Source organism: Zingiber officinale, chromosome 6A (genome assembly GCF_018446385.1).
Source record: "Zingiber officinale cultivar Zhangliang chromosome 6A, Zo_v1.1, whole genome shotgun sequence".
NCBI lineage: Eukaryota > Viridiplantae > Streptophyta > Magnoliopsida > Zingiberales > Zingiberaceae > Zingiber > Zingiber officinale.
Genome location: NC_055997.1, coordinates 12022081 through 12043642, shown reverse-complemented (window position 1 = coordinate 12043642; position 21562 = coordinate 12022081). Strand labels below are relative to the sequence as shown.

The following is a 21562-nucleotide window of genomic DNA, read 5'->3' as shown; positions in this document are numbered from 1 at the left end:
AAACCAAACTGGACAATACACTTAACTTGACTAACCAAGTGAACGCTGCTATCTTCTGGTAGTTAGTTAGTAATTAAAGGTTATATATTTAAGGACAATTTGTAGATGAATATTATTTTTAAAGTAATATCAAGTTAAATCTTAAATACTTTGAAAATTTTCTTATCATTATTAACTCCTCCCTGAAATAAACCTGCAAGTTTTTATGAAAAATCTTTACCTTTGATAAATTTATTACTTGATATGCCTACTTGTTTTAATTTTTGTACATTTTTTATTGCCTTACATTTACTTATGAGTATAATTTTTGATGAATGTCAAAAGGGGGAGGGGGGGGGGGGGGGGGGTTAGGATTTAAGTAAGAAAAAGAAAACTAAGAAAATTTTTCTAACTTAACCCTGAAAATGATGAAGAAAATCAACGCAACCAAAATCATTTTTGATTTCTCTTAAATAATTTTTTTCTACTATTTCTGTTTGTATATTTTTTCTAACTTTAACTTATCTTGTCATTGCATCAAAAAGGGAGAGATTGTTGGTGCATTTGACACGAATGGTCAAACCTAAGTTTTGATTAATGACAAGTGTATTAAAGTTAAATGTGTTGTTAATCTAACCTTTTCTATCAAGTGTGCAGGACTTGGCTGGTCTAACATCAAGCTTAAATCCAGCTAGGTCTGGAGGAACTGATAGCTGGTGTAGAAGTCCAGATAAGTCTAGGAGTGACCTGATATCCGGCGCGAAGTCAGGCTAGGTTCGTGGGGCCTGACAACTAGCTGAAGTCCAGTTGAGTCTGCGAACCTGATAACTGGCGGGAAGACCTAGTGGACTGAAGTATAGTCAAGCGATTCTGCATGGTAAGTAAGATAAATCACTGGAGGTGAGTGATCTAGTGAGGATAAGTTTCATTTGAAGACTTTAGGCGCATACCCAATTTAGGTCCATTTTGGAAATCTAAATTGAGACCGTGATTGGATCCTGATCTTGGGAAGACAGAGTCTAATTAAGATTGCTTATTTTTATTGTGCTAACTTCGTCTTGTAAGGTATACTTTATTTTGTTAGACTAACACATTTTACAGGGCGAAAGGAGCACAAAATACCTCGGGTGAACAATACCCGAGGTGTCTCCTGTGCGAGTGGAGGCGCCTCGGAGCCTTGATCAAAGACTCCTTGCAGAAGGGCGTGGAGGCATATTTCATGCGAAGGAAGGCGCCTTGAGTTGGGCGATGGAAGGCGCCTTAGAGAGGCTTGAAGACACCTTTGGTAGGATAACATTGAGGACTTCGTCGACGATAAGAGGCGCGTTGTTCGAGATAAAAGTTGGAGGGTTAAAGGTAGCTCCAGTGCCATGGAAGGGTGCCTGGACTTGACATAAGCAGGTCAATTAGTGTGTGCTACCTCAGCTCGGCTAGTCGCCCGTCCGACCCCTTTGTGGGTGCCTAGATCAACTTCAGGCGCCTAGACCTCAGGGCACCTAGACCCTTCTCGGGCGCTTGGACCAACTTCGAGTGCCCGGACCCTTCTCGGGTGCCTGGAGACCCCTTTTTTAGTCAACTAATTTCCTATATCACAAGATTAGCATAACAAAGTATAACCTGTAAAACAGAGTTAACACAATATAATATAGAATGATTATTAATTAGAACTTGTCTTATCAAGACCAAGATCTAGTCATGTCTCAGCTTAGACATCTAAAATGACTTTAAGTTAGATCGTGCCTATAGTTCTACTGAGACCCGTCTTCACTGGATCACTCCTCCAATAACTTACCTTCACTTACCAGTTGTAGTCACTTAACTTGTCACTTGACCCACCTAGTCTTCCTGTCAGTTGTCAGGACCGCAAACCTAACTGGATTTCAGCTAGCTGTCAGGTCCCGCAAACCCAGTTGGGCTTCCTGCTAGATATTGGATCACTCCTTGACCTATCTGGACTTAGTGCTAATTATCAGATCTTCAAACCTAACTGAGCTTTAGTATAGTGTCAGATCCTCTAGATCCGTCAATTCCTGCACACTTGGTAACAAGGTAAGACAACACAATATTTAATTTTAATCCATTTGTCATTCATCAAAATCTAAGTTTGACCATTGGTGCTAATTGCATCAACATCCTTCTCTTCTCTAGCGGTAATAAAGCCATCAATTTGGGTTGGGTTCGTCGGGTTGGCTCGTCCTATCAAATGATTTAAGCAAGTTGAATTGAAATTTTATTAATTTATTTAAAGATGGGTCAAGACGAGTCGACCTGTCTGGGATCGTGACTTGCATGGGTGGGTCTGTGGCGAGTTTGGGTTGACCCGTGGATTGAGAAAAAATTCTACAAAATCATAAAATAAATGTAGAAAATTTGATGGGCTCATGAGTTTGATTTGCTTAATCCGTAACCCAAATTTAAAATTTTTAATCTTATATATATATATATTTTTATTTTTTTATGGGCTTGTGGATTGGTTTACCTAACCCGCAACCCATCTTGGGTTGGATTGAGTTGGGGATTTCGTAATCCGCCAAGATGATATGTCGGACCACCCCACCGCGCCAAATTATCGGCCCGCTCCGCTACGGGTCGACCCGACTAATAACTCTAAATGACAGTAAACCCATAGTTTTTCCTCTCCTATTCTTAAACACTAGAGTTCTCTTTTCTTCTCTTGTCCCGTTAGCAAGAAACGCAGTATCAGCTGCCCTCTTCTAACAACAAGATCAATTCTCGCATCTTCTTTCTCTTCTTGTGTTTTTTAGGATTTTGTTGGCACTGCAAGAATAGTCTTATTTTGGCTTATCTTTCTCTCTTTGTGTCATTTCTGATTTTACTGAAACTAGTCAAGATTGCTAATAAAGAAGGAAAAACTCTTCTCTTTTACTTCTTCATCTCTATCTTTTTTTTTTTCTCTATTTTTCTCAAAAGTAACTATCTTCTTTTTTATTTTTTCTAGTGAACGGTCCTTTTATAAATAACTTTTTTCCCTCTTTGTTCCACCACAATAATAACAAGAAGAAGAGTAAGTTGTTTTTCTTTCTTCTTTTGTGTTTTATTAATTGAAGGAAGGTTGTAAAATATAAATTTTATTTTATTAGATTGCTAATTGAGATGATTATTTAAATTGAAATGAATGTTAAAATCTAAATATTATGAGAAAATGAGATTATAAATAATTTTTCGATTTTGAGTCATAGTAAATTTCGAAGATTAGATCATTATTTTAACTAAGATCAAAATTTTTAAATTTAAATTTGTTTTTAACTCCTTACCTTTAAAATTTAGCTTTTGAATTGAAAATAAATCTATATTTTTAAAATTTTAACTTATATATTTTTAAAGTATTTTTGAGTTGAATAATTCAATTTTACGTTATATTGATTATTCAAATTTATTGAATTTGCCCTCCTCGTTCAAACGAATTATGTTGGTTTCGACGAGATGCTCACCAGGGTTAAATTAAAATAATCAACTGAATTGAATTAATTAGAAAATTAAATTCGATTATTTTAAAATTTATTTTTTAAAAAATTGGTTATTTTAATTAAATCAATTTGATTTTTGATTTTAAAATTTTAAATCGATTAAATTATTATTTTTAATTAAATAATAATGAGAGTTTTTAATTTTCTATTAAACAGATTAAGTTTTTATTAAAAAAAACCTAAATTCTTATTTTAAAAAAAATCTATTATTTTGGTGATTATAGATCGCATTACTTAATTTCATATCGATTTAATTTATTTAATTTCGATTGTAAAAAAAAATTGATTAGTTCAATTTCCCGGATTGACCACGTGTCTATATAAAAAACTATATAATAACCCATTGCCCTTACATTATCATTCGAGCCGTGACTGGCAAGGAGTTGGTTGCATTGCGACGCATCGCCCTCGTGAAACCCTAGAGTCGACAATCGGCATGGGGTCGAGGATGCAAGAGCACGACGGAGCGAGCCCCGCGTGAGTCTCCCTTACTATCTCGTTTGCGCGTTCGTGTTCTGTAAGATTTACTGTCAAACTCGCAATTTACAAGTTTTGCCCTTTCCGTTGGATGCAGGAAGATCTTCGTCGGCGGGCTTGCCAAGGATACGAACATGGGTTAGATATCTTGTCGTTTATCTTTTTTCTATCTGTTTTAGCTTGAAAATTCATGCTGGAGGCTTACTTGCATGTATACTGCGCTGCTTTTATTGATCGCGGCGTATTCGTTGGCTTTCTGATATGAATGTGTTACGACATGTCTAAAATTAACTTTTTGTTTGATGAACTAAATTTATGGTGGTCTTTCCTTGATCTTTGTTTGCGTAGAATACAAGTTCAAGCAGGTTAAATGCAGATTATTCGTGTACATATTGCTACTGTTATCGTCATCTTTGTACAAATCAGGGAGGATTGATCCTTCACAAATAAACTTAATTTATAGTTTCGGTAGTTATTCACAGTGGGCTGAAATTTAGTTATCCTTCCGGCAAAATTGTTGTAAGAAATTTCTTTTGAGCAAGAGGAAGTATTACATGTACCTGGAAGACTTTGTCACTTTCCTTTTCAAAAAGGCTAAGCCTAACTCAAACTTTGACGAATCTAAATTGATGTTTTCTTCCAAATAATCTAGCTGGATTTTTCAATACCATTTATACCCGTTTAACCCTAGCACATGTACAAATTTTCTTATTCTCTTACTCGGTTGGGAGGTTTGATGACCTTGTCTGTATGGTTTGAAATACATGAACATAAGTTAATAGTTTAGATTTGATAGAGTTAATCCAGATGCTGATTATGTGGCTACTGGCTAACAAAACTGCACATGTACAGTTGGAGTGAAACAATCTAAACATTTGGCTGTTAAAGACTATGTATATATTGGTTTTGCAATTGAAAATTCAAGCAAAATTATTTGTTTTTGAAACGTGTATCGGAATTCATTAAAAGATTAAGAATGATGCTAGATTTAGTGGAATTACATTCTTTTTGAGTTTTGACAAGTGGGGCCTCTGTTTACTTTTAAATTAACTAATGTTAAAGGTACATGCAGTTCAATTGCCCAAGTATTTTCATACAATCGTTCATTATTTCTTTTCACAGCATCCTTGCACCACAGCTGAAGAGTTCTATAGTCATTGTCTGAATTTTTTTTTTTTTTTTGCATATTTATATGTTTTTCATGTAACTTAGTTTCATGCCCTATAATAATTTTTTTTTCATTTTATTAATAAGATTTATTGTATGCTGGTGTATAACAGCAACATTTGAGAAGCATTTTGCAAGGTACGGAAAGATTGTTGATAAAGTTATAATGAAAGACCGCAACACAAATAGACCTAGAGGCTTTGGATTTATCACTTTTGATAATCCTTCTGTTGTTGACAAAGTCATTGAAGATACACATATTATCAACGGGAAGACGGTGAGTCTATTTTACACTCTAGATAGTTCGCCTGATTTGATTTGACTTTTCTTGTATGGGTTTCTGGTATGAAGTATTTGATGTTTGATTATTTCTACACTGAAAGTTTAAATTACCGAATTGATTAATGCTCTATTCATTCCTTGTCAAAGGGTTTTACCCTTGTTTGGTTGTTTATTTTTTTTATTGGATGCAAAACATAGCATGCATCAGCTAATTTATATTAATGATAAATTAAGGTACTTTCTGATAGCTATGCTCATTCAGATTATGTTTTGATATGTTGGGATGACTTATCCTGAAAACATAGAAATGTCATTGTGATCATATTTGTAAACTCTGATCGGTTTCATGGTGTCGGATTGTTTACTAGAATGACTACCAGCGACCAGTCCAGAGCTTGTTATTAATTTTTTGTTGGTTTTAGTTCAGGATCTAATTGGTATGAAATTCAAGGTTTCATACAAGTTTCTTTAAGAATTTTTTTTTTCTATTTTAAGGAATTTTTTATCTTACTCTCAAATGCTAATGTTTTCTCAGTACCTTATCATGCCTTTTGCAACGGTCTATCCTGCTCTCTTATCCAAAGCATGTAAAGAAATTTTATTTTTTCTCTTCTTGGATGCCCTTTCAATTGCTTTTGTTATGGTATTTTGCAGGTTGAAATTAAACGAACAATACCCAAAGGAGCTGCTCCTCTGAAGGATTTCAAAACACGGAAGATATTTGTTGGAGGGATATCTTTGAGTTTCACAGAAGGTATTTTGTCTTTTGTTAACAACCATTTGTGATTTCTTTTTCTGAGAAATTATCTTGAATATTTCCTTTTTGCTGATTTGCAGATGAACTCAAGGACTTTTTCTCTCAGTTTGGGAAGGTGGATAATCATGAAATCATTCGTGACCATGCTACCAATCGTTCTAGAGGCTTTGGTTTTGTAACATTTGAGTCAGAAAAAGTTGTAGATGATTTGCTAGCTAAAAACGGAAATATGATTGATCTAGCTGGTAGTCAGGTGAGCTTGCAATGTCATGGACCCGAAACATCAAACAATACATGCACCGGAGTGTTCGTGAACATGAAAAATGATTTCTTGCCTTTTACTAGTCCACTCAGTTTTTTTCTTCTTTGTTTACTTTTTAGAACTTAGGCTTAGATTTTCTTGATTTGGGGGATAAAAGATATGCTAGTGTTAGAATCTTCTGTAGCTGTTTGGCATGCTGGGATTAGGTTGATGTTCTTGCTTTGTTGTAGGTGGAGATCAAGAAGGCTGAACCAAAGAACTCCCTCAACCCAACATCTGCATTTGGTAGTGAACCTAGGACGAGGCACTTTGGTGATAGTTTTAGCGGATACGGCAACTATAGTGGTTTTGCAGGTGGCTCATATGGTTCTCCTCTGTATAGGACACCTGGAGGATTTGATCCTAGACCTGGCGGATATGGTGGTTATGCAGGTATTGGTAGTCAATATGACAGTGGATATGGCGGTTTCTCACGACGCTTAGAGAATTATCATGGTTATTCTAGCCGTCTTGGTTTTTATGGTGGGCATGGTGGGGGTCACAGTGGAAGTAGCTTTGGTGGCTATGGCCGAGAAGCTGGGGGTTATAGTGGTTCTACCTACAGTGGTGGTTATGAGTCACCAGGTGCTGGCTACGGCTCGGGTGGATTCTACGGTAGCAACGCAAGCTATGGCCGTAGTGCAGGTCGATACCATCCATATGGAAGATAGGAAAAGAGGCAGTGCGATACATCGCTAGATGACACAATCAGGTTGCCCTAGTTCCTGGATATCATATGATGCCATAGGCATTTAGCTTAACTCTGAAGTCTTTCTATAAGGATTCTTGTGGTTAGTCTATTATGTAGCTTTCTATGATACACATGTAACATCTAGCAGTTTGAACTAGAACGACGTGTTTGCTTTTAGATATGTAGTCTCATGTTATGTGAGGTACCTGTATAATATCTAGAAAGCTTGAACTAGACCAACCTCTAAGGCGCTTCTTTTGCACTAGTCAATTGTAGCACATTTTTATATTGCAGCAGCTTCCTATAATTAAATCATTACTGGCAGTTTGTTTCTCTAGATAAAATAACACTGGTTAGATCTGTTGTAGCTTATGTTGCTTGCAGGGAAAATTTTCAAAATCCATATTGAATTTGGGGTTGCCTTCTCCAGGCATATAGATAAGCCTTTTGCCACTGAAATGTGGGAATTTACTGGCCACTGCTTTTACATGGTCCATGGGTTCTTGATGTCCTATTTGTTCTCAATGTTACTTGGATTAGATGATTTAGATACTAAGCGTTAGAATGTCAAGTCATCAAGCACTGCAATTCTGTTTCGTTTGGCATTTTCATGTTTCAATGAATTATTTGTTAATGTAATTTAAGTTTTTTAATGTTCACTTTCTGTTATTGACATGAAAAGTCAAGAGTAAATTATGTTTGTCCTTTCAATTTGCATTTGGTTTCGCCTTAAACTTTTCAGTTGTTAATTGAGCTTTATGGATTGTGTGTTTTGAACTAAAGATGAAAAATTGATACATATTTTTGACAATTGACAACTAGACCCATATCAAATTGAGAATGTTACGGTGCGATGGTAAAAAATGGGATGGGTCTCACCTAGGACATTACATCTAGGGAGTTTGGAAATTTGTGACTCTAGATTGTAAGTCAGGATTCACTTGTATTTTATGATTTATTTTAATGGTTGATAGAAATTTTTATAGGGTTGAACCAGTCATTTTCAAAATTAATTAGGGGATCACTTAAATCGAAAGATGAAGAATCATCACTTTCTTTTATTGACAATTAACAATAAATGCCAAACTTCCTTCGCTATAAATCCCATAACATTGCAATTTATGTTTTATAAATATTTTTTTTATTTTAATTATTATTGCAATTGTTTTAAAAATCCACAATGCATAATAATACACAAAGTTACTCTATTGGCAAATGGAGCAGCCAGTTAACACCTTTAATTATATTAAAAACATCTAATAATTAAAATTATGTCAAGATTGTGATTTTCTAAAAAAAATATAAATTTGATAAGTTTGTAATTCATTAAATTACTTGTCACACTATTGCTTATATTTAATTTTTTTGAATAATTAATGAATAAATTTTCATCTAAATCATCTTAATTAATGGGAAAAAATAATTTTTAATTAAAGGTTTTTTTAATTATCTGATCATAATAATAAACCTGATAGATAGTACCAAATTGATTTTATAAACAAAAAATTTAAAAAATATCAAATTAATTTTTTATTTGAATTTTACCAATTTTGTTTTTAAAAATATTGATTTTGTAAATGCTAAATTTGAGATAATTTATAATTTAAAATACTGTGAGTTGCTAATGGATCATTAAATCTCATTACCAAATGAATTTCCAACAAATTTTACATTATATAAAGAGACTTGTATAGTTCATAATTAAATATAGGTATAAAAAGTGTGTTTAATGCAAGCTAATTGATAGCAGTACTGAATTTTGGAAGTATGATTCTATTTACAATTAACAGATGGCTTATATTAAATTTTATAATATAAAATAAAATTAAACTTAGTGTCGACTAAATTCTTTTTTAATATCTTTAATACTCATTTCAAATTTGGAAAGCTCTTACTCTTTTGACAAATGCCTCTTGGCAAATCGCTAATAATTCATTATTATTAGGGTAATCAATAATTAATAATTAAATTTCTGAACTATTTAAATAAAATTGAATATAAAATAAACTGCTAGAATATTGATTAATTTCGTCAAAAACTGAAATAATTTATTTTTTTTCATCGTCAACGATCGTTTAAATTAATAGCTAATAATAAAATAGTCAATTGTTATTTTTAATTTAATAGGTTTAATAGAATTTGGACCTTTAAAATTGGCATTTATTTGAACAAAATAAAAATTAGATTAAATCCAACTATTGCTCGCCCATAATTTCTATATATATTCTCTACTAAAAATGCATATAATTACTCCCATAAAATAAAATTAAAAAAATTAATACATTTAGGATAATTCCTAATAAATAATAGTAAATGCATTGACATTATAACCTCTCCTATTCTTTAGCTAAGGAATAAATATCCATATGAATTAGTCAACTGTTCATTTTTATAATAAAAAAATAATTTATTTCTTTTAAAAAAAAATATTTCATTAATTATATTAAATTACGTACCCGTAATCTCGTCCAGATCAAGCAAATTGAACGCAAATTGAACAATTTAGAACTAAAATCTCCTATAAATAATCAATCCATTTTACCATCTTTTCCTTGTTTATAATCCAAAAGGAGAAGAAGCACAAAGAAAAGCTTTTGCAATGGCGGCTTCGAATGAGGAGGGTGATCCATGTTTGGATTCAAAGATTGGTATAAAGTTTTAAAGTTTATATTATTATTATTATTATTAATATTTAAATTAATTATAATTAATTGGGTTTTGTTTGATATTAATGATATTGAAATTGATAGAAGAAAAAGTGGACGATTGTCCGATTGAGCAGGTGCGGCTGACGGTGTCGACGGCGGACGACCCGTCGGAGCCGTGCATGACGTTCCGCACGTGGGTGCTGGGCGTCATCTCGTGCGTGCTGTTGTCGTTCGTGAACCAGTTCTTCGGGTACCGCACGAACCAGCTGTCGATCTCGTCGGTGTGCGTCCAGATCGTGGCGCTGCCGATCGGGCGGTGGATGGCCCGCACGCTGCCGGCGACGGTCGTCAGGCTGCCGTTCACCAGGTGGGGGTTCTCCCTCAACCCGGGGCCGTTCACCATGAAGGAGCACGTGCTCATCACCATCCTCGCCAGCTCCGGCACCGGAACGGTCTACGCCGTCAATATCTTGACCATCGTCAAGGCCTTCTACCACCGCGGACTCAACGTCATGGCCGCCCTGCTGCTCGTTCAGACAACTCAGGTGATCACTTTTTCGGTTTGCGAGTTTTGAAAAATAATTTTTTTTTTTGAAAATCAAAATGTCGTCCCTCTCTCTAAGAACAGTCAAATTAAGGTCTCCTTCATAATTTTATCCCCAAAATATCCTTAGATTAAGTACATGAAATTATAATAAAAGATAATTATATTTATCACATGCTTCTCTTATAATCTATTCTTAGGTTATATAAAGGGCGCTAAAAGATAATTATATTCACTTCATCTGTCTCTCTTACCCTAGCCAACTGGATATCTCATTGAGACATGTTAACCGTTAGAAGTTGTAGAAGATAAACTAAATATTAACTTCTACACGAAACTAAATGTTAACTCTCAATCATTTATTTTTACTTGTTGAAATTATATTTTAATCAAGTTATCACTCAAAATATGAAAAATTAAAGTGATATAAAGTCATGATTGTAAAAATTAACAATGAGCTTCTACATATAGAAAGATAGCAACTAATTTCTATAACAGATAGATATTAGTTTCTATAATTGAATAATATAAAAATATTTTGAGTAGGTCGTTCATGTGACTTTAATCATAAATGTGATGGACGAAAATATAAATGATGGAATTTTTATCCAAAAATTTTATATAAGTTTATGATTTTAATTATTATTATTATTAGTTTTTTTTGTAAATTTAGTTGCTAGGTTATGGATGGGCTGGATTATACCGAAAATACTTGGTGGATTCTCCTTATATGTGGTGGCCAGCGAACCTTATTCAAGTTTCTCTTTTCAGGTATATAGTTAAAAAAAAAAAAAATTATTGTATGGAAGCTAAAAAGTAGTTTTCTAAACTTTGAGGGGTTAACTGAATTAATTCTTTTTTGTCCTTTCTGAAAACGAGGATGTAAAAGTAAACTGTTAAATTATGTGGGTTAACTTGAATAGTGTTACTGAGACTTGCTGTCGCCGGAAACAGAGCCTTGAACGAGGACGAGCGGCGGCCGAAGGGCGGCGTCTCCCGCTTCCAGTTCTTCCTCATCGTCTCCGCTTGTAGCTTCGCCTACTACATCATCCCGAATTATCTCTTCCCCACCATCGGCTCCCTGTCCTTCATCTGCTGGATCTGGAAGGACTCGATCGTCGCCCACCAGTTCGGCTCCGGCCTAAACGGCCTCGGTCTCGGTGCCATCGCCTTCGACTGGGCCGCCGTCACCGCCTTCCTCGGAAGCCCCATGGCCGCCCCTCCCTTCGTCCTCTTCAACGTCCTCGCCGGCTACCTCGCCCTCATCTACGTCCTCGTCCCCGCCGCCTACTGGCTGAACATCTACGACGCCCGCCGCTTCACCTTCTTAACCTCCCGCCTCTTCGACGCCTCCGGCAAGCACTACGACCTCGACCGCATCATCGACTCCTCCACCTTCTCCCTCGACATCCAAAAATACAACAACTACAGCGAGATCTACCTCAGCATCTTCTTCGCCGTCTCCTATGGCCTCGGCTTCGCCGCCCTCACCTCCACCATCTCCCACGTCTTCCTCTTCGAAGGGAAAAACATATTCAGACTCTGGCGCCAGGCCACGGCCAAGGTCAACGAGAAGTTCCTCGACGTCCACGGCAGGATCATGAAGACCAACTACGACGCGGTGCCGCAGTGGTGGTTCTACCTCGTCCTCCTCCTCGTCACCGGCCTCTCCATCTTCGCCTGCGAGGGCTTCGGCGGCGCCCTCCAGCTCCCGTACTGGGGAATCTTCTTGGCCATGCTCATGGCCGTCTTCTTCACCTTGCCAGTCGGAGTCATCTCAGCCACCACCAACACGGTAACAACTCGATTCCTCGATCTTTCACAAAGAATTCGTATCAAAAATCTCTCTGTCCAATTTGCAGATGCCGGCGCTCAACATCATTACAGAGATGGTGATCGGTTACATTCTCCCGGGGAAGCCGTTGGCCAACGTGGTGTTCAAGACCTACGGCTACATAAGCATGCTTCAGGCGTTGACTTTCCTGAGTGATTTCAAGCTCGGCTACTACATGAAGATCCCTCCCAAGTCAATGTTCCTCGCTCAGGTAAGTGATTGTTCGCGGGAAGTAAATTCGACGAGGAGTGCGCGTTGACTTTGCTCTGTTTTCAGCTGGTGGGGACGTTGATCGCGAACGGGGCCTACTTCGGCACGGCGTGGTGGCTGCTCACCGGCGTGCCCAACATCTGCAACGTCGACTTGCTGCCGCCGGACTCGCCCTGGACGTGCCCCGGCGACGACGTCTTCTTCTCCGCCTCCATCATCTGGGGCGTCGTGGGCCCCGCCCGCATGTTCGGGCCACGGGGGCACTACCGCGCGCTTAACATCTTCTTCCTCGTCGGCCTCCTCGCCCCCGTCCCCGTCTACCTCCTCCACCGCCTCTACCCCGACAAGAAGTGGATCCCGCTCATCTCCTTCCCGGTCATCTTCGGCGCCTGCGGAATGATGCCGCCGGCGCACGCCGTCAACTACAACTCCTGGTTCATCGTCGGCTTCCTCGTCAACTACTGGGTCTTTAAGCGCTACAAGCACTGGTGGGGCCGCTACGCCTACGTCCTTTCGGCGGGCATGGACGCCGGTACCAGCTTCATGGCGGTGCTGGCCTTCTTCGCGCTGGGCAACTACAACATCTACGCCGTCAACTGGTGGGGAGGTGTTGTCGACGACCACTGCCCGCTCGCCCGTTGCCCCACCGTCGCCGGCGGCTACATCCCCGACGGTTGCCCGCAAATCCATTAACGGAGTTTTTTATATAAAAAAAAATCTTAATTTATTAATTAAGTCCGGACAAAAATCAAAAGGCGTTTTAATACATTTTTATTTTCTAATTTATCTTTATTTTAGTATTATTAGTATTATTGTAAACTGTCATGATTCATAACTAAAATTTTTTAAAAATATTTTAATGTTTATCAACACAAGTAAATTATATTGTATTCCGTTAGATTAGGTAATGCCGATGTGATTGAGTGTTAAAATATATTTTATAAATATATATAATGAAAAATAAAATAATAATTTTTAATTATTATATTATATGCACCATACACATATCATGATACATACGATGCATATATGATTATAAAATAAAATTTATAAAATAATTTTTAATCTAGGTATATTTGATGAATGATACGAAGTGGAAAGGACATCAACTAGCAACTCAACAGAGTTTGCCTCTTCTTGTATCCACGTCGAGTTGTCATTGAGACAACTTCACGAAGCCACGAGTCGTTTGTCTCCGATCAATACTAGGTAAGCGTGAAGATGAAGCAATTCGAGAGAACTTCTACGACACACTTTGGTGGGTGGTGCGACACTAAAATTATTGACATTGAATTTGTCGACACCAAAGTCGTCGGCACTGAATTCATCGGCACCGAATTCGGTTGCTGGAGATGGCCGACGGTAACTCTTGGACATCAAGAGCTTGGGTGACGGCTAAAGAGAGGGAAAAGAGGATAAAAAGAAGTCCTAATCAAATTAGAGTTGTCTCTTAAAAAATAAAATCACTACTCTTTTCTTCTCATAGAGGGATATTTATATAACTTTACATAACTTGAGAAGCAAATCTATCTCCCAAACCAAATAAACAAAGTCAACCCTATCCATTACCATTAAGATTAAGTTTGGTTCAAAATCAAACTATCTTAGTTCATAATTAAACCAAACTCTTTTAGTTTATTATTAAACCAAGTTGTTTTATAACTAAACCAAACCTCATTTGGTTTATTATCAAACCATAATGAATCCATATCTCCTACAATAGTCATAGCTCATCCGTACTTTCGTTCCGATAAATATCTTTTTATATTTGTCCTTTCCGTTTGATCCAACCAAACTCTATCATTTTCTCGATTTGAGAATCTAATTCTCAAATTTATTTTAAGTCTTTAAGATAAACTCATAGTGTGTATGACTTTATAGGTTTCCAATTATGTTGGTCATCCATAATTAACCATTAATTATAAATCGATCATGAGTGACATCTAGTAGTACATCATGATCCCTAATTGATCAAAAAATCAAACGATTAATTCCAGAATCACTTCTAAATCTTTTAGCAGTTATAGTGAGTCTCGTTCCTTTTACTCATCTTATACTCACTTGGTTCAGGACATAGCCTATGTGTCAGTTGTCACTAGGCTGACTATGCTACACCTAACCCAAGAAATACTTCATCGTTCTATGGATTGAAATTACTTGTACATGTCTAAGAGTGCAATATTCTTAACATGTGATGTTTTGGTCAAAGACTTTAAGTAATAATCCTGACAAGTGGTCATAGAGTATATATCTCTTCACAAGGAATAGTGAAACCTCTATGGGCTATCCAAAGACCTTCGGGCACTTCAACTTATACCCAATTATCCCGGGTCCACACCTCTACGGAGATGTTTACTTAAGATTTTAAAGTATAAGATTCCATTACTAAGGTGACTTGAATAACTTAAGTTGAAGGAAACTTGTACTCGAACAACAATGAGATCTTCATTGATATATCTATATATGTAGATAACCATATAAAGTCTCATAGCATGTTACTCAAATGAACTAGTTACCATAACTAACATCTATGTTTAACTCTCAACATCTCAATGTCTTTAGCAAGTGATGAACTGTTAGAGTGTATACTAAAAGCCTAGCTTTTGGTATAAACATTTATCTAGAAATAAGAATCACATTGGTCAAATGTCAACATTTATGATAAATGTAGTTGCTCAATTAATTTATATTGTAGATAACATGGTGTGTGGTGTCACATATAGAAGATCATGTTATCGGTTCCTTATAAATTATAAATAGTAGCTCACGACCAAGATGAAAAGGAACAAACCATTGGAAGGTCGTAGTGTAATTAGGTATTAGTTTATCTTAACTATATAATTACACTAGTACACTTAGAGTGTATTGAGTAGGACCATTTGAGGTCGTTCCTTTTATACTGACTTTATAAAGGAACAAAGACCTCAGTTATTATGGAAGTGTGTGCTCTTAATTCTAATATAATAACAAACACATATATTTGATATTTATTTCTTTAATTTATCAATGGGTGAGATTTAGTTCGATGAATCAATAAGCCCGATAAGTTGGGAAATGTGTTAGTTAGAGCCCTAGAGCCAATCATTTGATGATTGTATGGACTCATGTATATCATATTCTTGTATATTAATAAAGGCATTTGTTTGGTTATTATACTTATTTATATTAGTGCCAAATAGACTAAGTATAATAGCGTCCTTGAGTAGAAGGTTCATACCTATATCAATCGATTAGTTGAATCGATAGTGAGATGATATAGGGAACACTACTCTAAATCATTCCTAGTCGAGTATTAACATTCAGGGACAATGTTAATACAATAAGACTAGCATGTAGGTCAGCTCGATGACTTGATCTCACAAGTCATGGATATAGAGATATCAAGCTGACACATGGGTATGCATTAGAGAATGTATACTGAATGACCCGCCATGAGAAAGTATCATGGATCGTTATATGAGTGTCATATACTTTCTCATGTGACTATTAGTATGACTGTTAGTCCTTAGACCTGAAGTCACCATGGATCCCTACATAAGGAGTTATGTACTTTGGTTTCGTCAAACGTCACCCGTAACTGGGTGGACTATAAAGGCGATTACTGGGTATATAACGAATTATGTAGAGGGATGTGAGTGATGTAGATGGGATCTATCCCTCCCATATGACGGGAGCGACATCGGTATTCTTGATAGAGTGAGACCACTAAGTGCATGGCCATGCCCAAATGAGTCAACATTAGATGTTGAGCTCATTTGATCGAGTGAGTCTACTTGGAGTTCAAGATTTAGATTGATTAGAGGATGACACGGTCTATGCCTCATATTGATCAATCTAGATGTCTAGGATAGAAGGACACTTGTCATTATTTTGTGAGTAGTCACAATTGGTAGTCACAAGGTGATGTCGGATCTCGACATTCTTGTAACTTGGGTAGTAATGATGTGTTGCTAGATACCGCTCATTACTTATGCTCCTAAATGGGTTTAGGGCATTGCCAACGTTACAAGAACCTATAGGGTCACACACTTAGGACAATTAGATGGAGATTAGGTTCATATGATGAACAAAGAGGATTAGATTCATTTGATGAATCAAATTGGATTAAGAGTAATCCTAATTGGGCTAACTTGAGTTCGACTCAAGTTGATTCATGTATTTAATGAGTCTAATTTAGATTATGACTTATTAAATCAATTTAATTTAATGAATTAGATTCATTATATTAAGTTGGCTCGAATCAAATGGTTGGATTAGATCAACCATGGTAGAGATTGAATCAAGTTTGACTTGACTAGAGAAGGAAGACCAAAGGTCAATTTTGACTTGACCTTTTTGCCACCTCATTGGTGAGTTGGCATTAGGTGGACCAATGATGATATTCCACATCATCATGGATGCCACCTCATGGAAGTTATAAAGCCATTTTCTTATTAACTTCACATTAATTGCATTTAATGGGGAGTTACACTAGAGAAGAAAAGTGGCCGGCCACTTTGTGAATGTGGGTGAATTCATTTTCATTCAAGTGTGGTGTTTCTTCCTCCTTCTTCCTCTCAAGCTCTCCCTCTCCCTCTCCTCCTTGCTTGGCCGAATCTCACCAAGGTGCTAGCACACCTTTGTGTGAGGTTTTCTCCACCTACGTGTCCGTGTGGATACTTCTAGAGGACCGGCGCTTGACGGTCTAGAGATCCGGCAACTCCTTGGACGAGCGGGATAGCGAAAGGCACGCTACGAAGGTATAACCCTTATCTAGTGTAGATCAAAAGGTTTCACAAACTCGTACAAGAAAAGGTTTTTCGGAAAAGTTTTGTTTATGAATCTTTGCACGGATCTACGGCTTTGGGTGACTCGGGGTTTCCGCGACGCGAAAAAGCGGTTTTCGCGGTCCGAAGAACCCAACAGTGGTATCAGAGCCACGTACAAAGACTTGTACGAGTTCGTTTGTATTTTTATGAAAAATATACCTTCTGTGATTTTCTGTAAAAATTGAGTTTTTAGAGTTTTTATGAGTAATTTTTCCGTAGAAGCGAAGCACAAGTGTCTCGGCACTTGTAGGCTTCGGCTACCGGAAAGTTTTCTTTTAAACGACTTCGTTTTGCCCCAAATCCGTTTGGGACAGCGGGGTCGGGTGCCATTAGATCGCAAAGGAGCAACTCACGATGGTTGGATCGTGGGTAGGGGTACTGCCCCTAACCCCGCAAGGGGATTTGCTCCGCGGTTGCACCCGAAATCGCTAAAAACGAACCCGCCGGGAAGATTTTTCCGAAACGGCAATGTCTCGGCCCAAATCGTTTTGGGACAGCGGGTTTAGGCGCTGTTGGATCGCAAAGGAACCCTCGCGATGGTTAGATCGGGGGTAGGGGCGCTGCCCCTGGGCCCCGCAAGGGGATCCGTTCCATGATTGCGCTCGAAACCACTAAACGGGACTACCGGGAAATTTTACTCGTAAAAATTTTAAAAATTAATTTTAAAATTATAGAAAATTATGAAAATATATAATTTTGGATTATATTTTAAATTTGTGATAGTCATGGCCCAAAGACCCAATTTGATTGGACAATGTGTTGTAATTCATAATACGGCCTGCGTGCCGTTATGTGATGTGCGTGCTTGTAATTTTATTTTATTTTTGCGACCTGCGTGTCGTGCCTCTCTCTTATATTCTGGTTGTAAATTAGATTTAGACTCGAATGTAACTCGAGTTTCAAATTGTAATGTACAAATTGGAGCGGTGGAGGGTCCACACGAGACGGAGTTCCGAGGCGGGCACGAGCAACACAAGGTGGTCAAAGGGAAGAGCTTGGAGAAGCGGTTGACCCTAGGTTGACCATTCGATCTTCTCATTGGCTTGAGAAGATCGTAGTAGGGCCATGACTAAATCACAAATAAATTAATTAGTTAATTGCTTATGTATATGATGCATGTTTAATAAGTAATTAATTAATTAGTGCCTTAACGATTAGATTAGATCTAAGTCGTGCACATGATGCACCATTGCGATTAGATTAGATCTAAGTCATGCACAAGATGCATCCTTCTCGATTAGATTAGATCTAGATCGAACCAACTCTAAAATGCCTAACCGTGCCGTGATACCTATCACTACCTCGATCACATGTATTGTTGAATCTGCCAAAGCAGAGCAATACATATTATCTTGGTAGGGTACGGAGGGACAATCTTGGTCCCACCTATCAACGCATGGGTGAATACAAACTCAATTAGATTGAGTATTCATAGTTACTCGGTTGGATCGAGTCAACTATAGGCATTCTTCCAATAGTTGGAAAGATAGGTCAAAATCACATCTATATTAACTCTCGAGCGTATTAGCCAAAGCTAACTCGAGTTTTAATATAAATGCGGATTTTATTCTATAAACAAGAGTTGCATAGAGATGTAATTGGTAATCGTTACCCACCGATCATACTAAGCCTTGGGCGTATTAGCCAAAGCTAACTCAAGGGTTAGTATGATGTGGATCTTGTCCCACAAGAATTATAGAATTCAGTGGGAGCATCATTTAATTAAAGGCCTAATTAAATGTTTTAAAGAATATGATATTTATTTCTGTAAATTTTCTGTTGTAGATAACCATGACGTCGAACACGAATTCCTTCTCTCTGCGATCTGTCCTTGAGAAGGACAAGCTCAACGGAGCAAATTTCCTGGACTGGTACAAGAACTTGAGAATAGTTCTCACCCAGGAGCGTAAGCTGTACGTTCTGGAGCAGCCCATTCCGGAGGCTCCTCCTGCCAATGCCCCGCGAGCCGACAAAGATGCTTACAAGAAGCATCAAGACGACGCATTAGATGTGTCCTGTCTAATGCTCGCGACCATGAACTCAGAGCTTCAGAAGCAACATGAGTTGATGGGCGCTTTTGATATGGTTGAGCATCTTCGCCAACTATATCAGGGACAAGCGAGGCATGAGAGATTTGAGATCTTTCAGTGCAAGATGTCAGACGGGGCTCCCGTAGGTCCTTATGTACTCAAGATGATTGGGTACATAGAGAACCTACAAAGACTGGGGTTCCCACTTGGCCAAGAGCTGGCCACTGACTTAATCTTGCAATCCTTGCCGGATAGCTACAGTCAATTCGTTCTGAACTATAACATGAACGAGATTGACAAGCCACTGCCCGAGCTCCTTAGTATGTTACGAACTGCTGAGATTAACCTTAAGAAGGTTAAACCCATTCTGATGGTACAGAAGCACAAGGGCAAGGGCAAGCCCAAAGGTAAGGGAAAGTCCCAAACCAAGGGCAAAGGCAAGGCACTGAAGCCTAAAGGAGGGGTCGCCAAGGATGCTACCTGCTTCCACTGCGGTCAGACCGGGCACTGGAAGAGGAACTGCAAGGTATACTTGGAGGATCTTAAGAAGAAGCGAAGTGAGACTTCTACTTCAGGTATATATGTTATAGAAGTCAATCTATCTATTTCTACATCATGGGTATTAGATACTGGATGTGCTTCTCACATTTGTACTGATGCCGAGAAATAGCAGAGCATTGGCAAAGGGCGAGGTGGACCTACGAGTAGGCAATGGAGCACGGGTTGCTGCTGTTGCTGTAGGAACTTATCAGCTATCTCTGCCCTCTGGGCTTGTACTAGATTTAGATGATTGTTGTTATGTGTCTGCTCTTACTAAGAACATAGTTTCAGTTTCTTATTTAGACAAGAAAGGATACTCTTTTATAATAAAAGACAAATGTTGTTCTGTATATTTAAAAGATATGTTCTATTGTAGTACACCTTTAATAAACGGACTCTATATTCTAGATCTTGAGAGCCCTATCTATAACATTAGTACCAAGAGGTTCAAGTCAAATGACATGAACCAAACCTACCTCTGGCACTGTCGCTTAGGTAATATAAATGACAAGCGCTTATCCCAGCTCCATAAGGATGGATTGCTGGACTCATTTGATTTTGAATCATATGAGATATGCGAGTCATGCCTACGAGGCAAGATGACCAAGACGCCCTTTAGTGGGCATAGCGAGAGAGCAACTGATTTGTTAGGACTCATACATAGTGATGTATGTGGCCCTTTCAATGTTGCTGCTAGAGGCGGTTATAGGTACTTCATCACATTTACTGATGATTTCAGTAGATACGGTTATGTGTACTTGATGACACATAAGTCTGAATCCTTTGAAAAGTTCAAAGAATTCAAGAATGAAGTACAGAACCAGCTTGGCAAGAGTATTAAGGTACTTCGATCAGATCGAGGTGGTGAATACTTAAACCATGAGTTTCGTGACTACTTAGCTGAGTGTGGGATTTTATCTCAACTCACTCCTCCTGGAACACCACAGTGGAATGGTGTATCCGAAAGGAGGAATCGTACCTTATTAGATATGGTACGATCTATGATGAGTCACACAGATCTTCCGACATATCTATGGGGATATGCTCTAGACACGTCAGCTTTCATACTCAACCGAGTTCCATCAAAGGCCGTGATAAAGACACCATATAGGATATGGACTGGGAGAGATGCCCAGGTGTCTTTCATGAGGATTTGGGGTTGTGAGGCTTACGTACGACGTTAAGTCTCAGACAAATTAGGACCCAAATCCGACAAGTGCTATTTCATTGGATATCCGAAGGAAACTAAGGGATATTACTTCTACATTCCCAGTCAGCACAAGATAGTTGTGGCAAAGACTGGGGTCTTTCTAGAAAGGGACTTTGTTTCTAGAAAGACTAGTAGGAGCGCGTTCGATCTTGAAGAAGTTCAAGATGCGAACAATAGCACTGATGCCTCGATGGAAATTGAACTGGAACCACAAAGTGTTGTGGATGATGTTGTTCCACAAGGAGTTGAGGAACAACAACCGGTTCAAGTAGACATACCTCTTCGCAGGTCTGATAGGATACGTCGTCAGCCTGAGAGATATTCATTTCTCTTGTCTGACCATGATGACGTTATGCTCATAGAGGATGAGCCTAGCACCTATCAGGAAGCTGTGATGAGACCAAATTCCGATAAATGGCTAGAGGCCATGAGATCCGAAATGGAGTCCATGTACACCAACCAAGTATGGACTTTGGTTGATCCACCTGAAGGGGTAAAACCCATTGGGTGTAAGTGGGTCTTTAAGAGAAAGACTGACATGGATGTACTTATCTATAAGGGTCGCTTGGTAGCTAAAGGTTTTAAGCAGATTCATG

The 21562-nt window shown here is 38.0% G+C and overlaps 2 protein-coding genes across 2 annotated transcripts; both read left to right on the top strand.

The window, feature by feature from the left end:
• Positions 1-3824: 3824 nt before the first annotated feature.
• On the top strand, positions 3825-7460 carry LOC121995826 (heterogeneous nuclear ribonucleoprotein A3 homolog 2-like). The gene is made up of 6 exons (XM_042549605.1): positions 3825-3944; positions 4042-4082; positions 5225-5388; positions 6048-6147; positions 6231-6403; positions 6643-7460. The coding sequence occupies exons 1-6, from the start codon at positions 3904-3906 to the stop codon at positions 7120-7122; spliced, it is 999 nt and encodes a 332-aa protein (XP_042405539.1). The 5' UTR covers positions 3825-3903; the 3' UTR covers positions 7123-7460.
• A 2281-nt stretch (positions 7461-9741) lies between these two features.
• On the top strand, positions 9742-13071 carry LOC121994617 (oligopeptide transporter 5-like). The gene is made up of 6 exons (XM_042548592.1): positions 9742-9790; positions 9893-10335; positions 11008-11105; positions 11289-12129; positions 12197-12379; positions 12445-13071. Exons 1-6 carry the CDS (start codon positions 9742-9744, stop codon positions 13069-13071), a joined length of 2241 nt encoding a protein of 746 aa, XP_042404526.1.
• The last annotated feature ends 8491 nt before the right edge of the window (positions 13072-21562 follow it).